This window comes from Scyliorhinus canicula, chromosome 26, assembly GCF_902713615.1.
Source record: "Scyliorhinus canicula chromosome 26, sScyCan1.1, whole genome shotgun sequence".
In the NCBI taxonomy this organism is placed as follows: domain Eukaryota; kingdom Metazoa; phylum Chordata; class Chondrichthyes; order Carcharhiniformes; family Scyliorhinidae; genus Scyliorhinus; species Scyliorhinus canicula.
In genome coordinates, this window is record NC_052171.1 from 5,406,967 (window position 1) to 5,433,924 (window position 26,958).

General features: G+C 50.7%; 1 protein-coding gene across 1 annotated transcript in view; it reads right to left on the reverse strand.

Annotated features, from left to right (window-relative positions):
• The window catches only part of LOC119957442 (substance-P receptor-like), a 96,836-nt gene that overhangs the window by 32,426 nt on the left and 37,452 nt on the right, over positions 1 to 26,958 (reverse strand). The window contains exon 2 of the mRNA XM_038785514.1: positions 2,677 to 2,877. Coding sequence (XP_038641442.1) covers positions 2,677 to 2,877 — 201 coding nt within the window. The remainder of the gene's footprint in view (positions 1 to 2,676; positions 2,878 to 26,958) is intronic.

Here is a 26,958-nt window from a genome sequence, read left to right on the forward strand (position 1 = left end):
GCTGCCTCACAGCGCTGAGGTCCCAGGTTCGATCCTGGCTCTGGGCCACTGTCCATGTGGAGTTTGCGTATTCTCCCCGTGTTTGCGTGGGTTTCGCTCCCACAAACCAATGATGTGCAGGGTAGGTGGATTGGCCACTCTCAATTGCCCGTAAATTGGAAAAAATGAATTGGGTACGCTAAATTTTTAAAAAGGAGAAGGACCCCAGTCTGAAAACAAGAGAGCAGCCCAGACTGGGGTGGAACGAATTACAGGTGTAACACTCACCTGAAGCACCAGGTATCCATTCCATGAAAGGGAAAAGCTGAGACCTGTGTTTAAATGCCTCAGATCCTGCAACTGCAAGCCATCCATTCATTTCTAGCAGTGAGCTGTGATTGACAGCTTCCACAATACAGCCGCAGCCTTGATTTATTCATTAGTATTTATTTATTTATTGAACAGTTTAGGCCTCTACTCTCTAGAGTTTAGAAGAATGAGGGGAGATTAAATTGAGGAAGGAGCTGCGCTCCGAAAGCTCGTGTTTGAATCAAACCTGTTGGACTTTAACCTGGTGTTGTAAGACTTCTTACAGATTAAATTGAGGTATCTAAAATGATGAAAGGTATGGATAAAGTAGACCTGAAGCGGATGCTTCCTCTTGTGGGGCATTCGAGAACAAGAGAAGAAAAGGGGCAAATTTAAAACTTAGTTGAGGAGAAACTACTTCTACCAAAGGGTTTGAATCTGTGGAATTCGCTACCCCAGATTGCGGTAGATGCAGGGACAGTGAGTTAACTTATGGAGGAGTTGGACAGATATTTACTTAGTAATGGGTTGAAGGGTTATGGAGAACGGGCAGGACGGTGGTATTTAGTCCAGATGAGATCAGCCACAATCGAATAGCGGAGCAGACTCGATGGGCCAAGTGGCCAAAGTCTGTTCCTATAATTCACATATTAACTCATAAAGCAGGAGAAGGGTAAGTCCCTTTGTCGTACTGACTCGGGCCTGGATCCTCTATCCCGTGACGTTGGCAAGGCGGATTGTAATTGGGTGGAGAATTGGGTATCCGGCCGAAATTGAGGTTCGCGCTGGGTGCTGAACTCATGGCTATGCTCCGGTCCCACCACTAACACTGGGATTGGGATTCACTCCCATGTGCCAGCGGGAGGCGGTTAATAGATGTAAATGGGTCCTAATGACCCACTTGCATCCACTTAACGGGCCGGGCACCAGGGTCTCTGGGCCCTCACGATTCTTGGTCCTCTCGGCCGAGCACCACGTGGGTGAGGAGCACTATTTAAAAAAGAAATAAATTTAGAGTACCCAATTCATTTTTTCAAATTAAGGGGCAATTTAGCATGGCCAATCCACCTACCCTGCACATCTTTGGGTTGTGGGGGCGAAACCCACGCAGACACGGGGAGAATGTGCAAACTCCACACGGACAGTGACCCAGAGCCGGGATCGAACCTGGGACCTCGGTGCCAGGAGGCAGCAGTGCTAACCACTGTGTCGCCATGCTGCCCTGGGGTGAGGATGACTATTAGTAGTTGCCAGCGTGTCCCTGACATGGTGGAACTCTCCATAAGCCAACAGGATAACCCCCTTACGAGAGTTGCCACAGTCCACCCGAGGGCCACTCTCCTCCCCCACAAAGCACGGCCTTCCCACCCCTTCCCTACCCCTCGCTCCCCCACCACCCCCCAAAATTGGAGAACCCCACAGAGACCCCTTAGATAGAGAGATCCTCATTGGGGAACCCCCCCCCCCCTCCCCCCCACCCAGTAACCTTGAATATGGGGACACTCTCCAAGGTTCATTAATGAGGGGATCTCCCACAGTCCCCCAACTAAAGGAACCCCCCCCCCCCCCCACTACAGAGCCCCAGAAGAGAGACATCTGACTGGAAGCTGTGATCTTAGTGGGTTGTGATTGACAGCTTCCACAAACATGGCTGTTGGCTTTGCCATATTCATTTTCTTTCATGAATGAGTAACTCTAAGTGCCATAACCGCAATGTTTACAGACATCAAACACATCAAAGAGAGTTCAGTGCACTCCAATCATTCCAATCACTTCATGCTCAAGTGATTTTTGAATTGTGAATGTTAGAAATTGACAGCACTTAACTCTCTTTGATTATAACCCAGGTCCTCAGGGAATGACTCTGGCTCCCGGGATTACTGGCCCTGTGACAATACCTCTACACCACTACCTCCCCTGCCAAACAGAGAATTCCGGCCGCTGACACCAATTTGCGGCATTATCTTTGCATGGCGTTAGAAGGACTGTGTTTGCGTCCCATTCCATACACTGGACTGACAGTCTGGTGCAGTATTGAAGAGTGCTGCACTGTAAACGGTGCCTCCGTGGGCAACGTTTGAGGGTGTGTAGAGAACTCTCTTGACATCCGGGCCAACGTTCCTCCCTGAACCAATTCCACAAAGAGTAGGCTAACGGCTGATGTATCTTATTGATGTTCTGCATACAATTGTAAATTTTAAAACATTGCTTGAATTAACGTGCCTTCAGAAGAAAACTTAATGCTGAGCCATCCCGAAGCCCCAGAGTTGGCCACAGCAGAGACTCACACTCATGTGGCACAACTTTATTCCTCGGACAGGGTAAGAATGTCTGTATATAACTGACAAGGCATATAACTGAAAAAGGTAGTAGCAAAAGATAACTTACGTTGTTTCATGTCTTGTGCCATTCTCAGCGTAATCGGGCCACTCCACATAACATACCACCCTGCCTGGGAACTGCTCCGTCTTGGAGTAATAACATTGCGGAAAGGCTAGGGACAATGCCACCACCCAGACAGCGACAATGACGACTTTTGTGGCTGTTGCAGACAATCTTTGTTTCAGTGGATGAATGATAGCCATGTACCTGCACAATGGAAAAGAAGCAGAATGTAAAAACAAGAGGTGATTTAAGGAGAGATTCTCAATCCGTTTTCCTTCGAGAATATCCATAGAATCCCTCCAGTGCAGAAGGCAGTCATTGAGTCTGCACCGAACCTCCAAAAGAGCACCCCACGGAGGCACACTGAACACGCCCTATCCCCACAAACTCCACCTAACCTGGACATCTTTGGACAGTGGGATAAAACTGGAGCACCCAGGGGAAACCCATACAGACAAGGGGAGAACGTGCAAACTCCACAAAGGCAATCACCCAAGGCCAGAATCGAACCCGGGTCTCTGGCACTGAGAGGCAGCACTGCTACCCACTGTGCCACTCTGCCACTCTCCTCTTCAGCAACCGTACAGGCATCAGTCAGCAAATACTATTCTAAATGTTTTTTTCTTTCCGGGGTTCGTGTCGATGGGATATTCAGTGATAAGCGTATCTTAGATTGGCATCCTACACTTACTTGGTATGCTCATTCATGCAAAACATCACAGGAGTTCAGTCAGCATGGCATTCTAGGCTACTTATGCCCAGTTAGAAGGTACTGATAATTATGTAACAGAGGGCAGCACGGTGGCGCAGTGGTTAGCACTGCTGCCTCATGGTGCCAAACACCCAGCTCGATCTCAGCCTGGGGTCACTCTCCATGTGGAGTCTTCCTGTGTATGCGAAGGTCTCACCCCCACAACCCAAAAAGATGCGGCTCGGTGGACTGGCCATGCTAAATTGCCCCTTAATTGGAGAAAAAGAATTGGGTACTCTAAATTTGTTTTTAAAGTAATATATTAAAGAACAGATACAAGTGAGACACAGCAACATGCGTGAGGTACAGCGGTAAACAGAAGGTTTATGAAGAAAGTGCCATTTTGTCCTTTGAAACTGCCACACATTCAGTTAGATGAGCACTGTTTTCATTTGTGTACCTTACCGAACAATGATGCCAGCTTTAATACCCTCCAGCTGCAAACATGAATCTTGATGGGCAATTTGTTATTTTCCCTTTAGCTGGATGTGAACCAAGCCCAGCTTGTTTTATTCATTCATGGGATGTTCATCAATAGGAAGGATTCCACTCCCGAAATGTGCAGTTGGTTTGAGATCACCAGCTGCCCATCGTGCACTTCTGCATAATGCGTAGATCCTGGCACACTCTGAGACTCCCAGCAGCTTCAAGCCACTCCCTCAGTTGAGGGTTTGGCTCTTGGGCGACAAGAGTTATCACTGAGGTCACGGCTAATGACACTGCTCCAGACCGACATGGAGACCCATTATAATGATGCCCATGCAGCAACCATCATTGAGCGGTGCATCGGCTTACTGATGATGTGCTCCCGATACCTGAATCGCTCCGTTGGGGCTCTTCAATATACTCTCGAGCATCAAGCTGGCCTGCTGCGTCTAATAACCCATTGCGCAGCCGAGGGGCACCATGCTGGAGCCTGGCCACATGCAGCTCTGTTGCCCATTCCCACCTCTCCATTCTAGCCCCTCCCCACCCCACACCCCCCGCCCTCCAACCCTTCCAAATGGAACTTTCTTCCCCATAGTAGCTCACAACTTCCCTGTCCATCCTCAATTCACTACACCTTCCCTCACGCTCCTCCCTTCATTACACCTTCCCTCACCCTCCTCCCTTTACTCCACCTTCCCTGTCCCTCCTCCCTTCATTACACCTTCCCTCACCCTCCTCCCTTCACTACACCTTCCCTGTCCCTCCTCCCTTCATTACACCTTCCCTCACCCTCCTCCCTTCACTACACCTTCCCTGTCCCTCCTCCCTTCATTACACCTTCCCTCACCCTCCTCCCTTTACTCCACCTTCCCTGTCCCTCCTCCCTTCATTACACCTTCCCTATTCCTCCTCTGTGCCGTGTCCCTCTGAGGCAGCGCCATGTCCCTCTGAGACTGTGCCATGTCCCTCTGAGACTGCGCCATGTCCCTCTGAGACTGCGCCATGTCCCTCTGAGACTGTGCCATGTCCCTCTGAGACTGTGCCATGTCCCTCTAAGACTGCGCCATGTCCCTCTGAGACTGTGCCGTGTCCCTCTGATACTGCGCCGTGTCCCTCTGAGACTGCGCCATGTCCCTCTGAGACTGTGCCATGTCCCTCTGAGACTGCACCATGTCCCTCTGAGACTGTGCCGTGTCCCTCCGAGACTGTGCCATGTCCCTCTGAGACTGCCATGTCCCTCTGAGACTGTGCCATGTCCCTCTGAGACTGCGCCATGTCCCTCTGAGACTGCCATGTCCCTCTGAGACTGTGCCATGTCCCTCTGAGACTGTGCTATGCCCCTCTGAGACTGTGCCGTGTCCCTCTGAGACTGTGCCTTGTCCCTCTGAGACTGTGCCATGTCCCTCTGAGACTGTGCCATGTCCCTCTCAGACTGTGCCATGTCCCTCTGAGACTGTGCCATGTCCCTCTGAGACTGTGCCATGTCCCTCTGAGACTGTGCCATGTCCCTCTGAGATTGTGCCGTGTCCCTCTGAGACAGCGCCATGTCCCCCTGAGACTGTGCCATGTCCCTCTGAGACTGTGCAAGGTCCCTCTGAGACTGTGCCATGTCCCTCTGAGACTGTGCCATGTCCCTCTGAGACTGTGCCGTGTCCCTCTGAGACAGCGCCATGTCCCTCTGAGACTGTGCCATGTCCCTCTGAGACTGTGCCGTGTACCTCTGAGACTGTGCCATGTCCCTCTGAGACTGCGCCATGTCCCTCTGAGACTGCGCCATGTCCCTCTGAGACTGTGCCATGTCCCTCCTCTGTGCCATGTCCCTCTGAGACTGCGCCATGTCCCTCTGAGACTGCGCCATGTCCCTCTGAGACTGTGCCATGTCCCTCCTCTGTGCCATGTCCCTCTGAGACTGCACCATGTCCCTCTGAGACTGCGCCATGTCCCTCTGAGACTGTGCCGTGTCCCTCTGAGACTGTGCCATGTCCCTCTGAGACTGCGCCGTGTCCCTCTGATACTGTGCCATGTCCCTCTGAGACTGCCGTGTCCCTCTGAGACTGTGCCATGTCCCTCTGAGACTGTGCCATGTCCCTCTGAGATTGTGCCGTGTCCCTCTGAGACTGTGCCATGTCCCTCTGAGACTGTGCCATGTCCCTCTCAGACTGTGCCATGTCCCTCTCAGACTGTGCCATGTCCCTCTGATATGTCCCTCTGTGACTGGCTAAGGTCAGTCACCGCCCAGCCGATGCTCTCAATATCCTCAGTGCTGGCCATTTGTGCCTGTGAGCTGTGGAAGCCCAAAGGTGGCGGAGCATCGTGGAAGGGGGGAACATGAAGTGTCCAACGCTCTAATAATATTGAATCCATGCAAATGACGGTGTTCTATGGAACCTCCGCCACAGGACAAACATCAATATCACCACCAGCAAGAGGTCAAAGCATGGCTTCAGAATCGGCGCCGGGTGCAAACCTCGATTCATTTGATGACCAGCATCCCTCCGCCTGGTCACGATTCCCGTTTCCGGTGTTGCAAAGCGGAGAATCTAGGCCCTTATATTTCAGGAGTGCCGTCAGGTTTGGGGGAAGATTCACGTCTGTGGCAGGGGAAATATTGTGGCAGTCTCAGGGGAAAACTGACGCCAAGTTCCAACCTATTCCCCAGCACTGATTAGAACTCCTTTTCTGCCGGGTGAATTTAATCTGCTCACCAGGATGTTGAGAAATGATGACTGTGCCGAGAAGGACAATGCAGTACCAGCAAATGTGCATCAAGGCTGTCCAAGTGCGGGATCAGTCGGTGCCAACTGACCTTACACTGCAGTGCCTGTAATTCAAATACTCAGCCTCCCAAGCACTGTCAAGCTGGGGTGTAAAAAGCAGAGAAGTCTGAAAACAAATTGATGACCCTGAAATACCAAGTTCTTTATCATTCAGTGCAACCTTCCCACATAAGCTATTTGTCTCTCCATACGGTGACTGTGATTTTGGACTGCTTCTGAAATCATTCTTAAAACCACCCAACCAACTGGCGTTCAGCAATTTGAAGAGGTGCATCCTGAACACAAGATAAACTGCACATTAAATCTCTCTCAGTATTCCCTGACCATCTGCAAAATCTGGACACTTCTCTCATGTTTATCGCTTGCCCTGCAAACCTTGCATGTTTGGGAGAATTCAGAATGTCCAATTCACCGAACAATCACATCTTTCAGGACTTGTGGGAGGAAACAGGAGCACCCGGAGGAAACCCACGCAGACACGGGGAGACTCCGCACAGACAGCGAACCAAGCCGGGAATCGAACCCGGGCCCCTGACGCTGTGAAGCGACAGTGCTAACCACTGTGCTACCGTGCTAACAACGGCCTCATTCACTAATCTACAAATAATATCTATTGTTTGAAAGTGCACAGTTTTAAAAGCTGTGAATACTAAATCAGAAGAGTCCTTCAGCTGCAGAATCCCTGAGGAGAGCTGGTGAGGAACTCATTTGCATTCTTCAAACAACGCTTGATTGAGTGCTGCAGGGATATGGAGCACAGGGATGCCAATCACAACACTAATACAAACGTCTGGTGACCTTCATTCTGTCACATAGAAAGCTACAGGTGACGTTTATTCCACTCTGAAATGAATGGGCCTCAAGGTATGGTGCCCTGTATATGAGAGCTTTAATGCCGCATGGGGCTTCCTGTACAGAATTCCTGAGATCCCAGCACTGCCAATAAGAGGAGAGGGATGAAAGATGGCCAAGAATTCCACTTACAGAGGGGGGATTTTTTCCCCCCCAAATTACACATTTTTCATAACATCACACTGTTCAAATTGGACATTACTGAAAGTATAATAATATCATAATCTTTATTACTGTCACAAGTAGGCTGACATTAACACTGCAATGAGGTTACTGTGAAAAGCCCCTAGTCGCCACATTCCGGCGCCTGTTCAGGTACAGTGAGAGAGAATTCAGAATGTCCAATTCACCTAATAAGCATGCCTTTTGGGACTTGTGGGAGGAAACCGGAGCCCCCGGAGGAAACCCACGCAGACACGGAGAGAACGTGCAGACTCCACACAGACAGTGGCCCAAGTCGGGAATCAAACCTGGGACCCGAGAACTGTGAAGCAACCATGCTAACCATTGTACTACTGCGCCGTCCAAAGTATAATACAACTCCAAATTTTTCCATAGAGTATGCAGTACACTGGGGTATGCAAATAAAATTCAAACTTCATGTGATATTTCCAATATACCTTCCAGGACAAAGACAGCCAGATAGGTTTGACACAGGTTTGCACTCCCTTGGTTATGCTGTGGTAGGTGGACCCTAAACAGTGTCCTTTCTCGATTGAGTCTTTACAGCGGCTGCCCCAAGCTTTCATGCATCAGTCACCACATATTCCTGCACCTTGGAATGAGGCAGGCTACAATCAGGCAACTCTTGGTGCTGGAAGACCAACAAGTTTCGAGCGGGCCAAAGAGTGTCTTTCACCGAGTTAATGGTCCTCCACCAGCAGTTAATATTTGTACACAGGGAGGAATTGGCATTCCACTGCAATAATTACCTGCGGTACTCTTACACACATAGTCCTCGAATAGATTACAAGTCTCACAGAACCTCCTTAAGGCCAAGGTTGCTCCCCATGATCAGTAATCCATCCTGTTCTCTGATGAAACCCTATGGTGTTTCTGATGAGCAAAGATTGAGTTAATGATTCAAGGAGTGACTTATTCTGCTGACATTTATTAATCAGCTTGATCATCTGTCTCAAGCCGCCACTTCTGGCTGTATTTGTATGCAAATCGCGTCGGCTATAAAATTGGCTTGCAATGAGTGTGATGTGATTATCAAGTGAAGTGCTGCACTATTTATGATGCTTTTTAATAAGCGACGTTAAACCTCTTTGAAGCCTAAGACCCCAGTGCTTCAGACAGCTTGTGGACACATGCAGAATACAATTACTGAACAATGGTAATCGGCTCTCTGAAATCAGAATTTATTTGATTAGTACTCAAAGCAAGGCTGTAAACAAGTTTTATTTATTAGAGTTATTTAATTGAGCATTAAAGATAAGGCAATGTTCTTCCTTCCTCTCTTTAAACTGCCCACTGTTTTAGTAAATGGTGTGATGCAAGATGCAAGAGGAGGAAAGTTAGGACCCTGTGCCCATTCTGGCTTGTAATGCTTCTACCCGCGAAGCAATGTTTCAATCGCACTCGCTCAGCCATTGGCTGCTTTGACTAAAATCAGCCAACTCCTCATGGACTGCAGTTGGGCAGGAGGTAGAGAGGGCGTGGGAGGGGGTGAAAGCTGTTGAACCTGGGTCCCTCAGGTCTATATCATCCAATGCTAAACTTAGCAACCCTTTATTTCCCAGGGAACTGGCAGGAAAACTTCCATCCTTCCCTTGGGAAAGACAGGGATCTGGGCCCTGCTTCGTTTCACCCTTTGTGACATGGTTGCGATGGGTAAGTCATTAAGATGAAAGTTAATGGGGAACAGAACCCAACATTTTATGGTGCTGTACATCACTGTTGTACTGAGCTCCTGAGATTGGGCAATCGTCAAAAGAAACGTACTCATTTGTCCAGTGTAGTATTCCATGGTGAACTTCACACTGAACTAAACATATATAACCAAGGGAAAGAATTTGAATAATGAGATCAATCCACCTTTGATGCAGATTAGGAATACTCTCGGTAGCTTTCTCCATTTTAATTCTCTGCAGTTAGAGGCAGTGGGAAATGATTTTGTCAAAGTTAAGAAGGTGCTTCTGTATCCAGCAAGGAGATGACTCACACTGCAAACCCCTTCCTAGCTTTATATTCATTACAGCCAAAATAGTTGCCAATGAGGTCATCTGAGTCCATTTGCATGTTCCTCTCCTGCCTGATTAATCAAATCTGCTTCACCCAAGTGATCCAAATGCCCCAGATGCTGAGGAAGGGAAGGGTTATTTGATCAAAGCTGGACTGGAGCTACAACTCCTAGCAGTCTACCTTAGAGCTGAGACCGCTAGCCAGGACCCTGATAATCACTCCCAGTTCAATCTTTTAACTTGGGTGTTTCAGCTGGAGTGAGGCTCAGCTCTCTCAGATAGGAATTACAATACAGAAAGAGGCCATCCAACTAATTCAGGCGAGCCTTTATCACCCACAGCAAAAAATAAACTTTCCGTTGCTCCTCACCAAGTATTCCTTCCTACACCGTGCCCCTGTGATATTTAAAAGATAGTAAAGGTGAAATTCTACCTCACAGTTTTTTCTAAAATTCAGTTCTCTGGCTACATACCCTTTTCAAAATAAATTTAGAGCACCCAATTATTTTTTTCCAATTAAGGGGCAATTTAGCGTGGCCAATCCACCAAGCCTGTATATCTTTGTGTTGTGGGGGTGAGACCCATGCAGACACACGGGGCGTGATTCTCTCAACGGGAGACTGAGTGCCGACGCCGGAGTGAAACCCGGAGTGTTTCACTCCGGCGTCGGAGGCCGCTCCCCCCCCCCCCCCCCCCGCCCCGGGGGCTAGGAGTAGCGGCACGTGAATTCCAAGCGCCCGACCTTGACGATTGCGTCAAAGCGGCGCGCCGGGAATGACGCGGCCAGCGGCGCCGAAGTGACATCAGCTGCGCCTGCGTGTTTGCCGTCTTCCCCTCCGCTGCCCGCAAGACATGGCGGCTTGATCTTGCGGGGCGCCGGAGGGAAAAGAGTGCGTCGTTTAGAGACGCCGGCCCGGCGATCGGTGGGCACCGATTACGGGCCAGACATCTGCTGAGCATGCCCATGGTGCTCGATCCTCCCTCCGCCCACCACAGGCCCCACACTCACCGGTCGCGCGCTGTTCATGCCGGTAACGACCAAGTGTGGTTGGCGCCGGCGTGAACCGCTCGTGTTCGGCAGGCCGCTCGGCCCAACCGGAGAATCGGCGGTCGCCATGAGAAACGGTGAGCGGCGATTCTCCTAGCGGCCTGTCGAAAAACGCGTCACGCCATTTTTGGGGGGGGTGGGAGAATCGCGGGGGGGTGCCAGGGCGGCGTGGTGTGATTCGCCCGGCCCTCCCGCGATTCTCCCACCCGGCGTGGGGTGCGGAGAATCGCGCCCACGGACTCCACACAGACAGTGACCCGGGGCCGGGATTGAACCTGGGTCTTTGGTGCCATAAGGCAGCAGTGCTATACGCTCCACCACCGTGCCTCTCCTAGAAATACTATACCCAAGGACTCAGTCGGATTCTTCCGTATTTTTTGGTTTGCTTTTCCATCTTTAATAGTCTGCATGTTGGCACACCTACCCCATGTACTAAAAATGTTCTAATCTTGCCATTTAAGGGTCTTTTTTTCTTCTCTTCCCAAATCTGGAAATGTGTCAGTTTTCACATTGTCAATGGAGCATTTCCCACAGAGGTCTGTCTCTGCGTCAAATCTCCAGTGTTAGTGACGGAGGTTAGACTGGCCATGGGCAGAGCATGAAAGCCTGAAAGTAGCTCACCTTGTCTGACCTGCAGCAGCATAACAATAATTGTTAAAACATTAAATGCGTTCAACCATATTTTTCACATTTGACTGAAGATATTATGTGGGCAATTTGCTTTGTGGTTCCATGCCACTTGTGGGTCAATTAATTTTTATTTGATCATATCTTCACGAGTGCCTATTATTCCCCTTTAAAGAACAGCTGTGAAGAGGTGAAAAGATTCCCAGGTAGTTTATCAGCCACCTCACCACAGTACAAATACTCCCTCCATGGCCAACAAGGTATGGATTTGAACCCAGAGGTAGGTGTGTGGCCACCTGCTTGATAACTGAAAGCTTTATAAAAACTGTTTTCTGCTAGTTACTCATTGTGCACTGATCTGTTTTGTCATTTTCTGATTTGTTCACATGCAGTCAATTGGACACTTGATTGGTAATTTAATAGATACGTGTTTGTTTCAGTCAGTCATGAATTCACACTGTGTAAATGCATTGATCAGACCTCAGCTGGAGCTTTCTGTTCAGGTCTGGGCACTGCTTCTCAGGAAGGATACATTGGCCTTGGGAGAAGGTGTAACATTGATCCACCAATATTCTGTTGAGGCTCAGTTAGGAAGGCAGCTTGCATAAACTTGCCTTGTATTTCCTTGAGTGGGCAAGATTGAAGTTGGGCATAAATGTTGGGCGGGATTTTCTCAGCCCAAAGCCAGGCCGGAGAATCCACACGACTGCCGCAAATCCCGCCTCGCCGCCCCAACGCTGGCACGCGATTCTCCGCAGAACGGAGAATCGGCACCATTGGCACCGGCGTGGCTGCCTCGGCGCTGGTCGGGGGCCGCTGCACGCGAGCAGCCCTCCGATTCTCGGCCCCAGATGGGGCGAGTGGCCGTCGTAAAAACGCTTTCCTGCCGGCGCCGTCCACACCTGCTCTCAGCCGGCGGGAACTTGGCGTGGAAGGGTCGGGGGGCGGCCTGCAGGGAGAGTCTACCCCGGGGGGGGGGGGGGGGCTCCGATGTGGCCTGGCCCGCAATCGGTGCCCACCGATCGGCGGGCCGGCCTCTCTGGCTGGGGCCCTCCGTTCTTCCACGCCGGCCCCTGTAGTCCTGCGCCATGTTGCATCGGGGCTGGTGTGTTGAAGGAAGCAACTGCACATGCGCGCGTTGGCGCTGGTGCCATTGCGCATGTGAGTATGAACCGCTCCAGTGCCGTGCTTGCCCCCTGTAGGGGCCAGAATTGCTGATTCTGAGGCCGTGTTGACGCCGTCGAGAAACACTTCGCCTAAAGATTACAGAATCCCGCCCGTTATACAGATTCATCAGGATAGATACAGAGAATATATGGCGCTGGTGGAATAATCAAGTGTGAGGGGCATACTAGGCTGGTAAAATAGGTATAAAGATCTGACTCTGATCAGCCATGATCAAACGGAATGGTGGAATTAACTGAAGACTTTATCCTGTGTGAATTGGACATTCTGAATTGTCCCTCCATGTACCCGAACAGACGCCGGAGTGTGGTGACTGGGGGCTTTTCACAGGAACTACATTGCAGTGTTAATGTAAGCTTACTTGTGACAATAATAAAGATTATTATTACTCGGAGGTCAAACAATCCATATGCAGTCGGAAGAACGTCTTTGCTCAGATTGTGAAAAAACTTGCAATATTAACCTTTGTAGAAGACGGGCAGAGCAAAAGGCATCAAGACTGGATCAGAATACACATAGAAGACTGGTGGGAGAATTGTGAAATGTTGGCTTAATGGCCTTTATCTAATTCTAAACCCGTCTTGGGTTTCTCAACTGGCATTCATTTGGTTTGAATGAGAGAGTATGACAAGAGACTTTGACTTACAGTCAATCATACCCCAAGCAGGGATAACGCTCTTTAAACATCTTCGCTCAAAGACAAAGGGATGTATTATATGTACAAGCCGTGAACGTTTAATGATTTAGAACTTCAGTGCAATTACACGCTTGAGTTTAAATCTGTAAAAGTAAAATACTGCTCCTGTAGCAAGCAGCAGTTTAGAATTAGAATTAGAACAGTACAGCAGGGCAGCACGGTGGCCTAGTGGTTAGCACAACCGCCTCACGGCGCTGAGGTCCCAGGTTCAATCCCGGCTCTGGGTCACTGTCCGTGTGGAGTTTGCACGTTCTCCCCGTGTCTGCGTGGGTTTCGCCCCCACAACCCAAAAATGTGCAGAGTAGGTGGATTGGCCACGCTAAATTGCCCCTTAATTGGAAAAAATAATTGGCTAATCTAAATTTAAAAAAAAAAAAAAAAAGAACAGTACAGCACAGAACAGGCCCTTCGGCCCTCAATGTTGTGTCGAGCAATGATCACCCTACCCAAGCCCACGCATCCACCCTATACCAGTAACCCAACAACCCCCATTAACATTATTTTTTAGGACACTAAGGGCAATTTAGCCTGGCCAATCCACCTAACCCGCACATCTTTGGACTGTGGGAGGAAACCCACGCACACACGGGGAGGACGTGCAGACTCCACACAGACAGTGCCCCAGCCGGGAATCGAACCTGGGACCCTGGAGCTGTGAAGCATTGATGCTAACCACCATGCTACCATGCTGCCCTTAGCTGACAGTATTCAAATCAGCAGTGTTGCTGAAGATTGCGGAATTGGTTGAGCCCAGGGCTGATCGGAATTGGGTAATTTTGGGACATGCACAATGGTGAATCAAAGCCAAATAAATCCAACTTCCAACATGTTGGCATTGAGAAATGGACCTTGTGTGTCACCCATGATGTGGTGATAGTACTCTCGCTGCTGGGTCAGAAAATTGTAGGTTCCAGTTCCACTCCAAAGACTTCAGCACACAGCCGAGGCTGACACTCAGTTGCACTGGAGTGCTGCACTCTCTGGGATGTTGTCTTTTGATTGCAATCTGGAGTCAAACCCCTGACAATGTCAGGTGGATGTGAAAGATCCCATGGCATTATTCAAACTGGAGTGGGAAGCTCTCCCCCAGTCTTCTGGGCAATATTTACCCCTCAACCAACACCCAGAAACGGATCATCTGGTCATCATCGTAGTTGCTGTCAGTGGGATTTTGCTTTCTGCAAATTGCCTGCTGTGGCTCCGATAATACAATGGCACCGAAACATTCAAAAGTGCCTGGGATAGGCTTTGGAGTTCTAAGGTTGTGAAAGGTATCATATGTATATGGACTGCTTTCTTTCTATTTATCTGAATGTTAGGCTTTGAGACCCGATCTAATTGTACAGAATTTCGAAAGGAGACAGAAATTACAGTGCCAGTTTAAATATCTGACAGACCAAATATAAACCACTGTCAAATTGTGAGTGTGCTTGACAAATCTAATCGAGTCTGTGTATAATTTATCACTTTGTTGAGTGTTTCCTGTAATTGCTATTTCTATTCCTGAATGAGCTGTGACAATAAGTTTGCAACAAAAAAAAAATGTTTTTGGACTCATTTCATGAAAGTGATCACTAAGCTTCATTTCTCATACAAGGCTCTGTCTAACCCCCTCTAAGGACATGAATATGTAGATAGGCTGGACCTATTCTGGTCATGTCCGATTGTAACTAACTAAATCTCCCTCCTGAATTCACAATCTCGCTATTTCGTTCTGATTGTGATGCCAAGGAAATTATATTCTCCACATAATCAGGATAAAGCGTTAATTGTCCCGTTTCCACCCACTCCAGAAACAGATGTGACAAGAGCACATTTGCTGCAAGCAACCAGGCTTTGCATTACAAATTTCTTGTTCAGCTCGGAACAAACCAGTCACGCTACACCTGCACAAATGCTTCTTCTTTGCTTCCTGAGTTGCTAACTTGCCTTTCAACAGCATAAGAAAGAAAAGCCTCTCTTACCCACTAAAATAAAAATAAAATACTGCGGATCCCGAAATGTGAGATAAAGACAGAAAGTTCTGGGCAGATACTCAGCAGGTCTGGCAACATCTGGGGAGAGAAACAGAGTTAACTTTTCATGTCTGAATTGAATCTTCTGAGGGACTGGTGGCTATGCCGGAGCAGGTGAACACGGCATTCAAGCAGTGTTATATGAGGGGAGGTTGTGTATGTCAGAGCCCCCAGGGGATGAGTCGGGTATGAGGGGTTTTTTGGAGGGGCTGGAGTGTCCCACAGTGGGAAAGGAAGATAGGGTAGGGTTGGAGGAACCAGTGGGGATGGAGGAGGTTCGGAAGGCGGCAGGGAAGATGGAGGTGGGTAAAGCACCAGGGCCGGACGGTTTCCTGATGGAATTCTAGGAGACATTTTTGGATAGGTTGGCACAGCTGGTGAAAAAAAATGAAATGAAAATCGCGTATTGTCACGAGTAGGCTTCAAATGAAGTTACTGTGAAAAGCCCCTAGTCGCCACATTCCGGCGCCTGTTCGGGGAGGCTGTTACGGGAGATGTTTGAGGATGTGGTAGCCCATGGGGCGCTTCAGGAGCTTCGGCCAATACGTCTGTTGAAAGTGGATGCCAAGATTCTTGCCAAAGCGTTGGTGCTTAGGTTGGGGGAGTGCCTTCTGCAGATGATTGGGATCAGAAAGGGTTTGTAAAGGGTAGGCAGTTGCCCTTGAACGTTCAGCGCTTGTTAAACGTGGTGCTCTCCTTTTACCAGGAGGGGGGGGGGGGGGGGGGGGTGGGTGGGGGGAGAGCAGGAGGCGGTGGTGGAGCTAGATGTGGAGAAGGCCTTTAGAGTAGAATGTTTGTTTGCAGTTTGGGATTGGGGCCTAGCTTTGTAGCATGTCAAATTTTTGTATGAGGAACTGAAGACAAGTGTCTGTTCAAATGAGGAGAACTTAGGATATGTTCAGCTGCAGAGGGGAATGAAGCAGGTGGTATCGCATGTCCCCTTTGGCCATTGCATTGAGGAGCTTGGAGAAGTGGAGGGGCGATAGTGACAGGGGGTGGAGTACAGGGTATCCCTGTATGCTGATGATCTTTTGTTGTATATTTCCAACACGGTTTCCCACGTGGGGGATATAATGGGGCTGCTTAAGTGATTTGGGGCTTTTTTGGGATACAAATTGAATTTGGGGAAGAGTGAATGCTCTTTGGTCTCCCCGTCAGGGAGCAGAGATGGCTTGTGGGGATTGCCATTCCACGTGGCGATTACTCGCCTCAGGTATCTGGAAGTGTAGGTGGCTCGCAATTGGCTCCGACTCCGACAATGAAATGAAGTGACATTTGCAAAACATTGATGTGAAAAGGGGGGAGGGGTAGTTTCAGAGTTGATCTTGGATTGTCGTCATGGACAGGATAGGATAAAACTCTGGATAAAACAGTATTTCCTCACATCCTCTCTTTACTCTATCTATGCCCCTTGAAAATGTTATACATCTATCTCAATCATGATCCCCCTCAGTCGCCTCTGCTCCAAGGAAAACAATTCCAGACTTTCCAATCTCTCTTCATAACTAAAACTTTCCAGCCCAATGTCCTGGTAAATCGCCTCGGCACGCTTTCCAGTGCTATCACACCCCTCCTGCAATGTGGATTCCAGAACAGCACACAGTACTCCAGCTCTGGCCCAAACAACGTTTTATACAGTTCCAGCAGAACCGCCAGCAAAACAATATGGGGCAAACACTAGATCAATGAAGTCATGAAACAGAACCGCAAGATTAAAAGAGCTCAGCGAGTGAAATGCAAGATTGCAATATGAGCGGCTGTGGCCCCCTCACCCAGGACTGATCAGTACACCCAGTGCTAGCAGCCCCCATACCCAGGGCTGATCAGTACGCTCAGTGCTAGCAGCCCCCAGACCCAGGGCTGATCAGTACGCGCAGTGCTAGCAGCCCCCAGACCCAGGGCTGATCAGTACGCTCAGTGCTAGCAGCCCCCAGACCCAGGGCTGATCAGCATGCTCAGTGCTAGCAGCCCCCAGACCCAGGGCTGATCAGTACGCTCAGTGCTAGCAGCCCCCAGACCCAGGGCTGATCAGTACGCCCAGTGCTAGCAGCCCCCAGACCCAGGGCTGATCAGTATGCTCAGTGCTAGCAGCCCCCAGACCCAGGGCTGATCAGTACGCCCAGTGCTAGCAGCCCCCAGACCCAGGGCTGATCAGCATGCTCAGTGCTAGCAGCCCCCAGACCCAGGGCTGATCAGTACGCTCAGTGCTAGCAGCCCCCAGACCCAGGGCTGATCAGTACGCCCAGTGCTAGCAGCCCCCAGACCCAGGGCTGATCAGTACGCTCAGTGCTAGCAGCCCCCAGACCCAGGGCTGATCAGTACGCCCAGTGCTAGCAGCCCCCAGACCCAGGGCTGATCAGTACGCCCAGTGCTAGCAGCCCCCAGACCCAGGGCTGATCAGTACGCCCAGTGCTAGCAGCCCCCAGACCCAGGGCTGATCAGTATGCTCAGTGCTAGCAGCCCCCAGACCCAGGGCTGATCAGTACACCCAGTGCTAGCAGCCCCCAGACCCAGGGCTGATCAGTATGCTCAGTGCTAGCAGCCCCCAGACCCAGGGCTGATCAGTATGCTCAGTGCTAGCAGCCCCCAGACCCAGGGCTGATCAGTACGCCCAGTGCTAGCAGCCCCCAGACCCAGGGCTGATCAGTACGCCCAGTGCTAGCAGCCCCCAGACCCAGGGCTGATCAGTACGCTCAGTGCTAGCAGCCCCCAGACCCAGGGCTGATCAGTACGCCCAGTGCTAGCAGCCCCCAGACCCAGGGCTGATCAGTACGCTCAGTGCTAGCAGCCCCCAGACCCAGGGCTGATCAGTGTGCTCAGTGCTAGCAGCCCCCATACCCAGGGCTGATCAGTGTGCTCAGTGCTAGCAGCCCCCATACCCAGGGCTGATCAGTACGCTCAGTGCTAGCAGCCCCCAGACCCAGGGCTGATCAGTACGCCCAGTGCTTGCAGCCCCCATACCCAGGGCTGATCAGTGTGCTCAGTGCTAGCAGCCCCCAGACCCAGGGCTGATCAGTACGCCCAGTGCTAGCAGCCCCCAGACCCAGGGCTGATCAGTGTGCTCAGTGCTAGCAGCCCCCATACCCAGGGCTGATCAGTACGCTCAGTGCTAGCAGCCCCCATACCCAGGGCTGATCAGTACACCCAGTGCTAGCAACCCGCTAATATCAAGCGGAAAATGCATTGCTTTTTAATCATATGCACAAAGTTTAATCAGATTTGCATTATTTTATTTGATCTTCTCTCTTTCAGTCATCCCACACCGCATACTATTCCCAGATGTCGCCTGGCTATGACCGAGAGTAACTCCGATTCTACCCCCCGCTATCTGAGAGTGCGACCAAATCGATGAAGAAATGAGGCTGAGTCCTGGATTGGGTTTCTTAACCTAAAGTAAAATCCCTGCTGATGTGAATTCCTGATGCAGCCACCCAACTGCTCACATCCAGGGGTCCTGTTGTGGCATTTGCCTTATGTAATATCACATTTATATTCAAAGGGGAACCCTGATTGAGTGATTTCTCTGATAAACGTTGCCCCAGTAAATCGAAACGAGCTCGTCAATGTGATGGAAATATCAAAAGCAACAATATCCCGCAGCTCCTGGATTTGCCTGTGACTCTCTGTTAGGACTTCCCTTCAATTCTCAGTGTTGGTCAGTCCAGTTCACCTTCCACCATCCAAAAGCTCGATCTCACTTAAAAACACTGCTGGCCGGCCATATCTCAGCCCTAAACATCACCCCTGTTCTCCCAGGATAGCAACACCTTCATTGTCAACATTCACATCCCTTCTTCACTGTTCAAACTCCTCCATGGCGACTGGGGGTTTTCGCAGTAACTTCACTGCAGTCTTTTGTTTTAAAAAAAAATATTTTTATTCCCCTCCTTTTTCACATTTTCTCCCAAATTTACACCCACCAACAACAAACAATAATCAGTAACAAATATGTCAATCCCCTTATCAATAACAACGATCCCACCCTCCCACCAAACCCCAAACATTAGCCGCATGTTCACACAAACAAGTGACAAAAAGGAATCAGGGATCACCCATAGTCACTAATTACACATACAGACCCCCTCCCCCAAACCTCCCACCCACCCCTCCCAACTAATGTTCAATGTTTTTTTTTAAATTTTAGATTACCCAATTATTTTTTCCAATTAAGGGGCAATTTAGCATGGCCAATCCACCTACTCTGCACATTTTTGGGTTGTGGGGGTGAAACCCACGCAGACACGGGGAGAATGTGCAAACTCCACACAGACAGTGACCCAGAGCCGGGATCGAACCTGGGACCTCAGCGCCGTGAGGCGGTTGTGCTAACCACTAAGCCACCGTGCTGCCCCTTCAATGTTAACCAGTTCTTGAAAGTGCTCAATGAATAATGCCCATGAATTGTAGAACCCCTCCATCCTTCCCCTCAGTTCAAATTTGACCTTCTCAAGCATTAAGAATTCCATCAGCCCCCCCCCCCCCCCCCCCCACCCCCGCCACACCAGGGCACAGGGTGGAGAGGTTGATCTCCACCCTAACAGGATCCACCTTCGGTTGATCAAAGAGACAAAGGCTACAACATCTGCCTCCGCGCCCCGTTGCCAACCCCGGCTGGTCCGACACCCCGAATATGGCCTCCTGAAGGCCCGGATCCAGTATCACATGCACCATTATAGAGATTACCCTAAACACCTCCTTCCAGTAATCCTCCAGCTTTGGACAGGACCAAAACATATGAAACTGATTAGCAGCCCCCCGCAACATTCGCACACATCTACCCCTTCAAAGAATCGGCTCATCCTCACCCTTGTGAGGTGCGCTCTATATACCACCTTCAGCTGTATCAGCCCCAACCTCACGCACGAGGTGGAGGCATTCACTCTCCAAGGCACCTCACACCAGAACTCCTCCTCCAACTTCACTGCACTATTAATGTAATATGACAATAATAAAGATTACCATCCATGTTTGCGTGGGTTTCACCCCCACAACCCAAAGATGTGCAGGTTAGGTTGATTGGCTACGCTAAATTTCCCCTTGATTTGAGAAAAAATAATTGGGTATTCTAAAAAAAAATTTTTTTAATTATGATTACGGCCATGTCCGCCTCAGTGACCCTCCTTACGCCCCGCAATCTTCAGAACACATGATATTGCTTCAACACTATCCTCTTGTTTATCCACTCTGTCTTCCACAAGGCCTGAGCTCTGGAATTCCTTCCCGAAATCTACCCACCTCTCCAACACTCTCCCTTTTAGCATAACCTCCCCAGGACAAACGTGTTCTTCGCCTTTCCCAATGTTTCCTTTTCGGCTTGGAGTCACTTTATGTCTGACAACGCTCCACGGCTACTGGCTAAGCGGTGTGATATTAAACCAAGTTGTTGTTGTTAAGGAAGCCTTTCAATCATCAGATTTTCATACCCAAAGGGACCCGGGGACAGTTCACCGCCAGAGACAGGACCATTGGTTTCGTCAAACCAATCTCCCTGACACCTGATCTCTTCCACTGTGAAACAATACCTCTTTTGTGCCCCCATCACATTGAAATATTCCGACCAAGCTCTTTATGGAAAGTATTAAAGCATCTTAGCACATTGCTAATGCCCAAAATATTCTGTCTGGGAGAAGATTCCAGACATCTCCCATTTCCTGGATTATATAGTCAGAATGCAGAGAAAGTACACAATAAACCTGCTTGCCTGGAACCTACATTTAGCCATAACTTTATTGAGCAAAGTTCTCCCGTCTATCCCTGTTTGAATTCAACTAATTTAAATGTGTATTTTCCTGATTTACTGTCATAGACCTAAGTATAAACCTTTTTCTGTCTATGTGGAAAAGATTTCTTGATTGCTTTCTGGGCCAATTTTTCTCAGGAAGTTTTATTCGAGCAGAAATTGCTGCCACAGTGAGATGAGGAGGGGAAGGAAGGGGCTGAGCAGTATTATTGAGCTTGACAGTGTGTGGGGGAGCTGAAGACACGTTGCAGAGTTGGAAATGAGTGGCTCCCTGAAGACCGCCCAGTTAATGACTGCATTCTCAGCCTGACTAACTCCTCCGAGGCAGTTCCAATGGCATTTGGTGTTGAGGAGGAATGTGCTTGACGATAACAATGTTCATTTAGGCAGAGTATAATCATTTGCAGAAACGCCCTACTTCGGCAACCCATGCTGAATGGACTGTGAGAAGATAAACACCCCATTCTCTCTCCTCAAAGAAAACCTTTGGCCAGCTTTAGCCCTAGGGACGCTGGCCTCCATTCCCCGTGCCACCTTTGGCCAGCTTTAGCCCTAGGGACCCTGGCCTCCATTCCCCGTGCCACCTTTGGCCAGCTTTAGCCCTAAGGATGCTGGCCTCCATTCCCCGTGCCACCTTTGGCCAGCTTTAGCCCTTGGGACGCTGGCTTCCATTCCCCGTGCCACCTTTGGCCAGCTTTAGCCCTTGGGACGCTGGCCTCCATTCCCCGTGCCACCTGTGGCCAGCTTTAGCCCTAATGACCCTGGCCTCCATTCCCCGTGCCACCTTTGGCCAGCTTTAGCCCTCGGGACACTGGCCTCCATTCCCCGTGACACCTTTGGCCAGCTTTAGCCCAAAGGACGCTGGCCTCCATTCCCCGTGCCACCTTTGGCCAGCTTTAACCCTAAGGACGCTGGCCTCCATTCCCCGTGCCACCTTTGGCCAGCTTTAGCCCTCGGGACACTGGCCTCCATTCCCCATGCCACCTTTGGCCAGCTTTAGCCCCAAGGACGCTGGCCTCCATTCCCCGCGCCACCTTTGGCCAGCTTTAACCCTAAGGACGCTGGCCTCCATTCCCCGTGCCACCTTTGGCCAGCTTTAACCCTAAGGACGCTGGCCTCCATTCCCCGTGCCACCTTTGGCCAGCTTTAACCCCAAGGACGCTGGCCTCCATTCCCCGTGCCACCTTTGGCCAGCTTTAACCCCAAGGACGCTGGCCTCCATTCCCCGTGCCACCTTTGGCCAGCTTTAACCCTAAGGACGCTGGCCTCCATTCCCCGTGCCACCTTTGGCCAGCTTTAACCCCAAGGACGCTGGCCTCCATTCCCCGTGCCACCTTTGGCCAGCTTTAACCCTAAGGACGCTGGCCTCCATTCCCCGTGCCACCTTTGGCCAGCTTTAGCCCTCGGGACACTGGCCTCCATTCCCCGTGCCACCTTTGGCCAGCTTTAACCCTAAGGACGCTGGCCTCCATTCCCCGTGCCACCTTTGGCCAGCTTTAACCCTAAGGACGTAGGCCTCCATTCCCCGTGCCACCTTTGGCCAGCTTTAGCCCTCGGGACGCTGGCCTCCATTCCCCGTGCCACCTTTGGCCAGCTTTAACCCTAAGGACGCTGGCCTCCATTCCCCGTGCCACCTTTGGCCAGCTTTAACCCTAAGGACGCTGGCCTCCATTCCCCGTGCCACCTTTGGCCAGCTTTAGCCCTAAGGACGCTGGCCTCCATTCCCCGTGCCACCTTTGGCCAGCTTTAGCCCTAAGGACGCTGGCCTCCATTCCCCGTGCCACCTTTGGCCAGCTTTAGCCCTAAGGACGCTGGCCTCCATTCCCCGTGCCACCTTTGGCCAGCTTTAACCCTAAGGACGCTGGCCTCCATTCCCCGTGCCACCTTTGGCCAGCTTTAACCCCAAGGACGCTGGCCTCCATTCCCCGTGCCACCTTTGGCCAGCTTTAACCCTAAGGACGCTGGCCTCCATTCCCCGTGCCACCTTTGGCCAGCTTTAACCCCAAGGACGCTGGCCTCCATTCCCCGTGCCACCTTTGGCCAGCTTTAACCCCAAGGACGCTGGCCTCCATTCCCCGTGCCACCTTTGGCCAGCTTTAACCCTAAGGACGCTGGCCTCCATTCCCCGCGCCACCTTTGGCCAGCTTTAACCCTAAGGACGCTGGCCTCCATTCCCCGTGCCACCTTTGGCCAGCTTTAGCCCTTGGGACGCTGGCCTCCATTCCCCGTGCCACCTTTGGCCAGCTTTAGCCCTTGGGACGCTGGCCTCCATTCCCCGTGCCACCTTTGGCCAGCTTTAGCCCTCGGGACACTGGCCTCCATTCCCCGTGCCGTGACAATTCCATCTCTGTCTCAGCTTCAATCTCTGCCACTGCCGTTTTGAAACCATTTTTTTTGGGAGGGGGGGGAGGAGATCTTTGGCCAATAAAGGTACAGATGTGGAGCAACAAATGAGATTGAGGATGGTATGAAAAATGGCCAAACTTCTAAATTTGGGTCCCACATGGTCAGCAGCAGAAAGATGTCCCAACAGCCAACCCTCCTGAATGTTTCTTAACCTTTCAGCCAACTTACTGTCAGAACCACCCCCGAACACATTATTTGGGAAATAAAAACGCGGAGAATCATTGTCCAAACATTTTCTCCAAGAATTAAAGCCAACAGCCCAACTGCTGTCACCCAAAGGTGTCAATTGAAAAAATCAAGGAGGACTGAAACAATTGAGTGAAGAATAGAATGGGGAAAGGACCATGTCTATCAGGAAAAACAGCGCTGGCTTCCTTTAGAAAGAGTAAAACAGCAGTGAGAGCTGGCGGCAACCAGGCACTGAATCCCACTTTAGGGCCAGCACTGATCTGGAAGATCTGGGGAAAGTTCTCTTGCACATTCAGCTGGCGCACTTCTACTTTCTAATTTAGATTTTCAGTGATTGTTATCCCCATGTTGGCTTGTGTGGGGCACAGCACAGAGACCCAATGCCCCATTGGACCATCCTGGGCGCGGCTTCATTGCTGTCACTGGCAAGTGGGAAGCACAATTTCATGAGCGAGGGAAGATGAACAGCGGGATCAATTCTCACCTCGTCCAGTTCTCGTCCTTCCTGAAGCCGCCAGGTCCCTACAAGGCTTTCTTGTGAGAGGAAGCGGTGATGTGTGAAGTTGAGAAATGTAAGACTGCAGCTCTCTGCCTCGAGAACTCAGCCACAGATTGGAAAGGACACAAGTGTGATGTTCACATTGGGCCCAGTTAAAGTGACAGAGAGAAAGATGTAGAGAGACACAGAGAAAGAAAGTGAGGCACAGAGACAGGGAGGCAGAGACAAGGAGGAGATAGAGATAAAGAAACACAGGAAAACAGAGTGACAGCGATACGCAGAGAAGGGCAGAGAAAGACAGGGAGAGACAGAGGGAGAGACACAGTGAGATACAGAAGGGCAGGGAGACACAGAGAGACAGAGGGAGAGGCACAGTGAGATACAGAGAGACAGAGGGAGAGGCACTGGGAGATACAGAGAGACAGAGGGAGACACAGAGAGACAGAGGGAGAGACACAGGGAGATACAGAGAGACAGAGGGAGAGGCACTGGGAGATACAGAGAGACAGGGAGACACAGAGAGAGACAGAGGGAGAGGCACAGGGAGATACAGAGAGACAGAGGGAGAGGCACTGGGAGATACAGAGAGACAGGGAGACACAGAGAGACAGAGGGAGAGACACAGGCAGATACAGAGAGACAGAGGGAGAGGCACTGGGAGATACAGACAGGGAGACACAGAGACAGAGCGAGAGACACAGAGAGACAGAGGGAGAGACACAGGGAGATACAGAGAGACAGAGGGAGAGACACAGGGAGATACAGACAGGGAGACACAGGGAGACAGAGGGAGAGGCAGAGGGAGATACAGAGAGACAGAGGGAGAGACAGAGGGAGATACAGAGAGACAGAGAGACACAGGGAGATACAGAGAGACAGAGGGAGAGACAGAGGGAGATACAGAGAGACAGAGGGAGAGACAGAGGGAGATACAGAGAGACAGAGGGAGAGACACAGGGAGATACAGAGAGACAGAGGGAGAGACACAGGGAGATACAGAGAGACAGAGGGAGAGGCACAGGGAGATACAGAGAGACACAGAGAGACACAGAGACTGAGGGAGAGACACAGGGAGATACAGAGAGACAGAGGGAGAGACAGAGGGGAGATACAGAGAGACAGAGGGAGAGACACAGGGAGATACAGAGACACAGGGCGACACAGAGAGACAGAGGGAGAGGCAGAGAGACAGAGGGAGAGACACAGGGAGATACAGAGAGACAGAGGGATAGACACAGGGAGACACAGAGAGACAGAGGGAGAGACACTGGGAGATACAGAGAGACAGGGAGACAGAGAGAGACAGAGGGAGAGACACAGGGAGATACAGAGAGAGACAGAGGGAGAGGCACAGGGAGACAGAGGGAGAGGCACAGAGAGACAGAGGGAGAGGCACAGGGAGACAGAGGGAGAAGCAAAGAGAGACAGAGGGAGAGGCACAGGGAGACAGAGGGAGAGGCACAGGGAGATACAGACAGGGAGACACAGAGAGACAGAGGGAGAGGCACAGGGAGACACAGCGAGACAGAGGGAGAGGCACAGGGAGATACAGACAGGGAGACACAGAGAGACAGAGGGAGGGGCACAGGGAGATACAGACAGGGAGACACAGAGAGACAGAGGGAGGGGCACAGGGAGATACAGAGAGACAGAGGGAGAGACACAGGGAGATACAGAGAGACAGAGGGAGAGACACAGGGAGATACAGAGAGACAGAGGGAGAGACACAGGGAGATACAGAGAGACAGAGGGAGAGGCACAGGGAGACACAGAGAGACACAGAGAGACACAGAGACTGAGGGAGAGACACAGGGAGATACAGAGAGACAGAGGGAGAGACAGAGGGAGATACAGAGAGACAGGGAGATACAGAGAGACAAAGGGAGATACAGAGAGACAGAGGGAGAGGCACTGGGAGATACAGAGAGACAGGGAGATACAGAGAGACAAAGGGAGAGGCACAGTGAGATACAGAGAGACAGGGAGATACAGAGAGACAGAGGGAGAGGCACAGTGAGATACAGAGAGACACAGGGAGATACAGAGAGACAGAGGGAGAGGCACTGGGAGATACAGAGAGACAGGGAGATACAGAGAGACAAAGGGAGAGGCACAGTGAGATACAGAGAGACAGGGAGATACAGAGAGACAGAGGGAGAGGCACAGGGAGATACAGAGAGACAGAGGGAGAGACACAGGGAGATACAGAGAGACAGAGGGAGAGGCACAGGGAGACACAGAGGGACAGAAGGAGAGGCACAGGGAGATACAGAGAGACAGAGGGAGAGGCACTGGGAGATACAGAGAGACAGAGGGAGAGGCACTGGGAGATACAGAGAGACAGGGAGATACAGAGAGACAAAGGGAGAGGCACAGTGAGATACAGAGAGACAGGGAGATACAGAGAGACAGAGGGAGAGGCACTGGGAGATACAGAGAGACAGGGAGATACAGAGAGACAAAGGGAGAGGCACAGTGAGATACAGAGAGACAGGGAGATACAGAGAGACAGAGGGAGAGGCACAGTGAGATACAGAGAGACTGAGGGAGAGACAGAGAGACAGAGGGAGAGGCACAGTGAGATACAGAGAGACAGGGAGATACAGAGAGACAGAGGGAGAGGCACAGTGAGATACAGAGAGACAGGGAGACACAGAGAGACAGAGACAGGGAGTTACAGAGACACAGAGACAGGGAGTTACAGAGACACAGAGACAGGGAGTTACAGAGACACAGAGACAGGGAGTTACAGAGACACAGAGACAGGGAGTTACACAGACACATTGGCAGGGAGTTACAGAGACACAGAAACAGGGTTAGAGAGAGACACAGAGACAGGGAGTTACATAGACACAGAGACAGAGAGTTACAGAGACACAGAGAG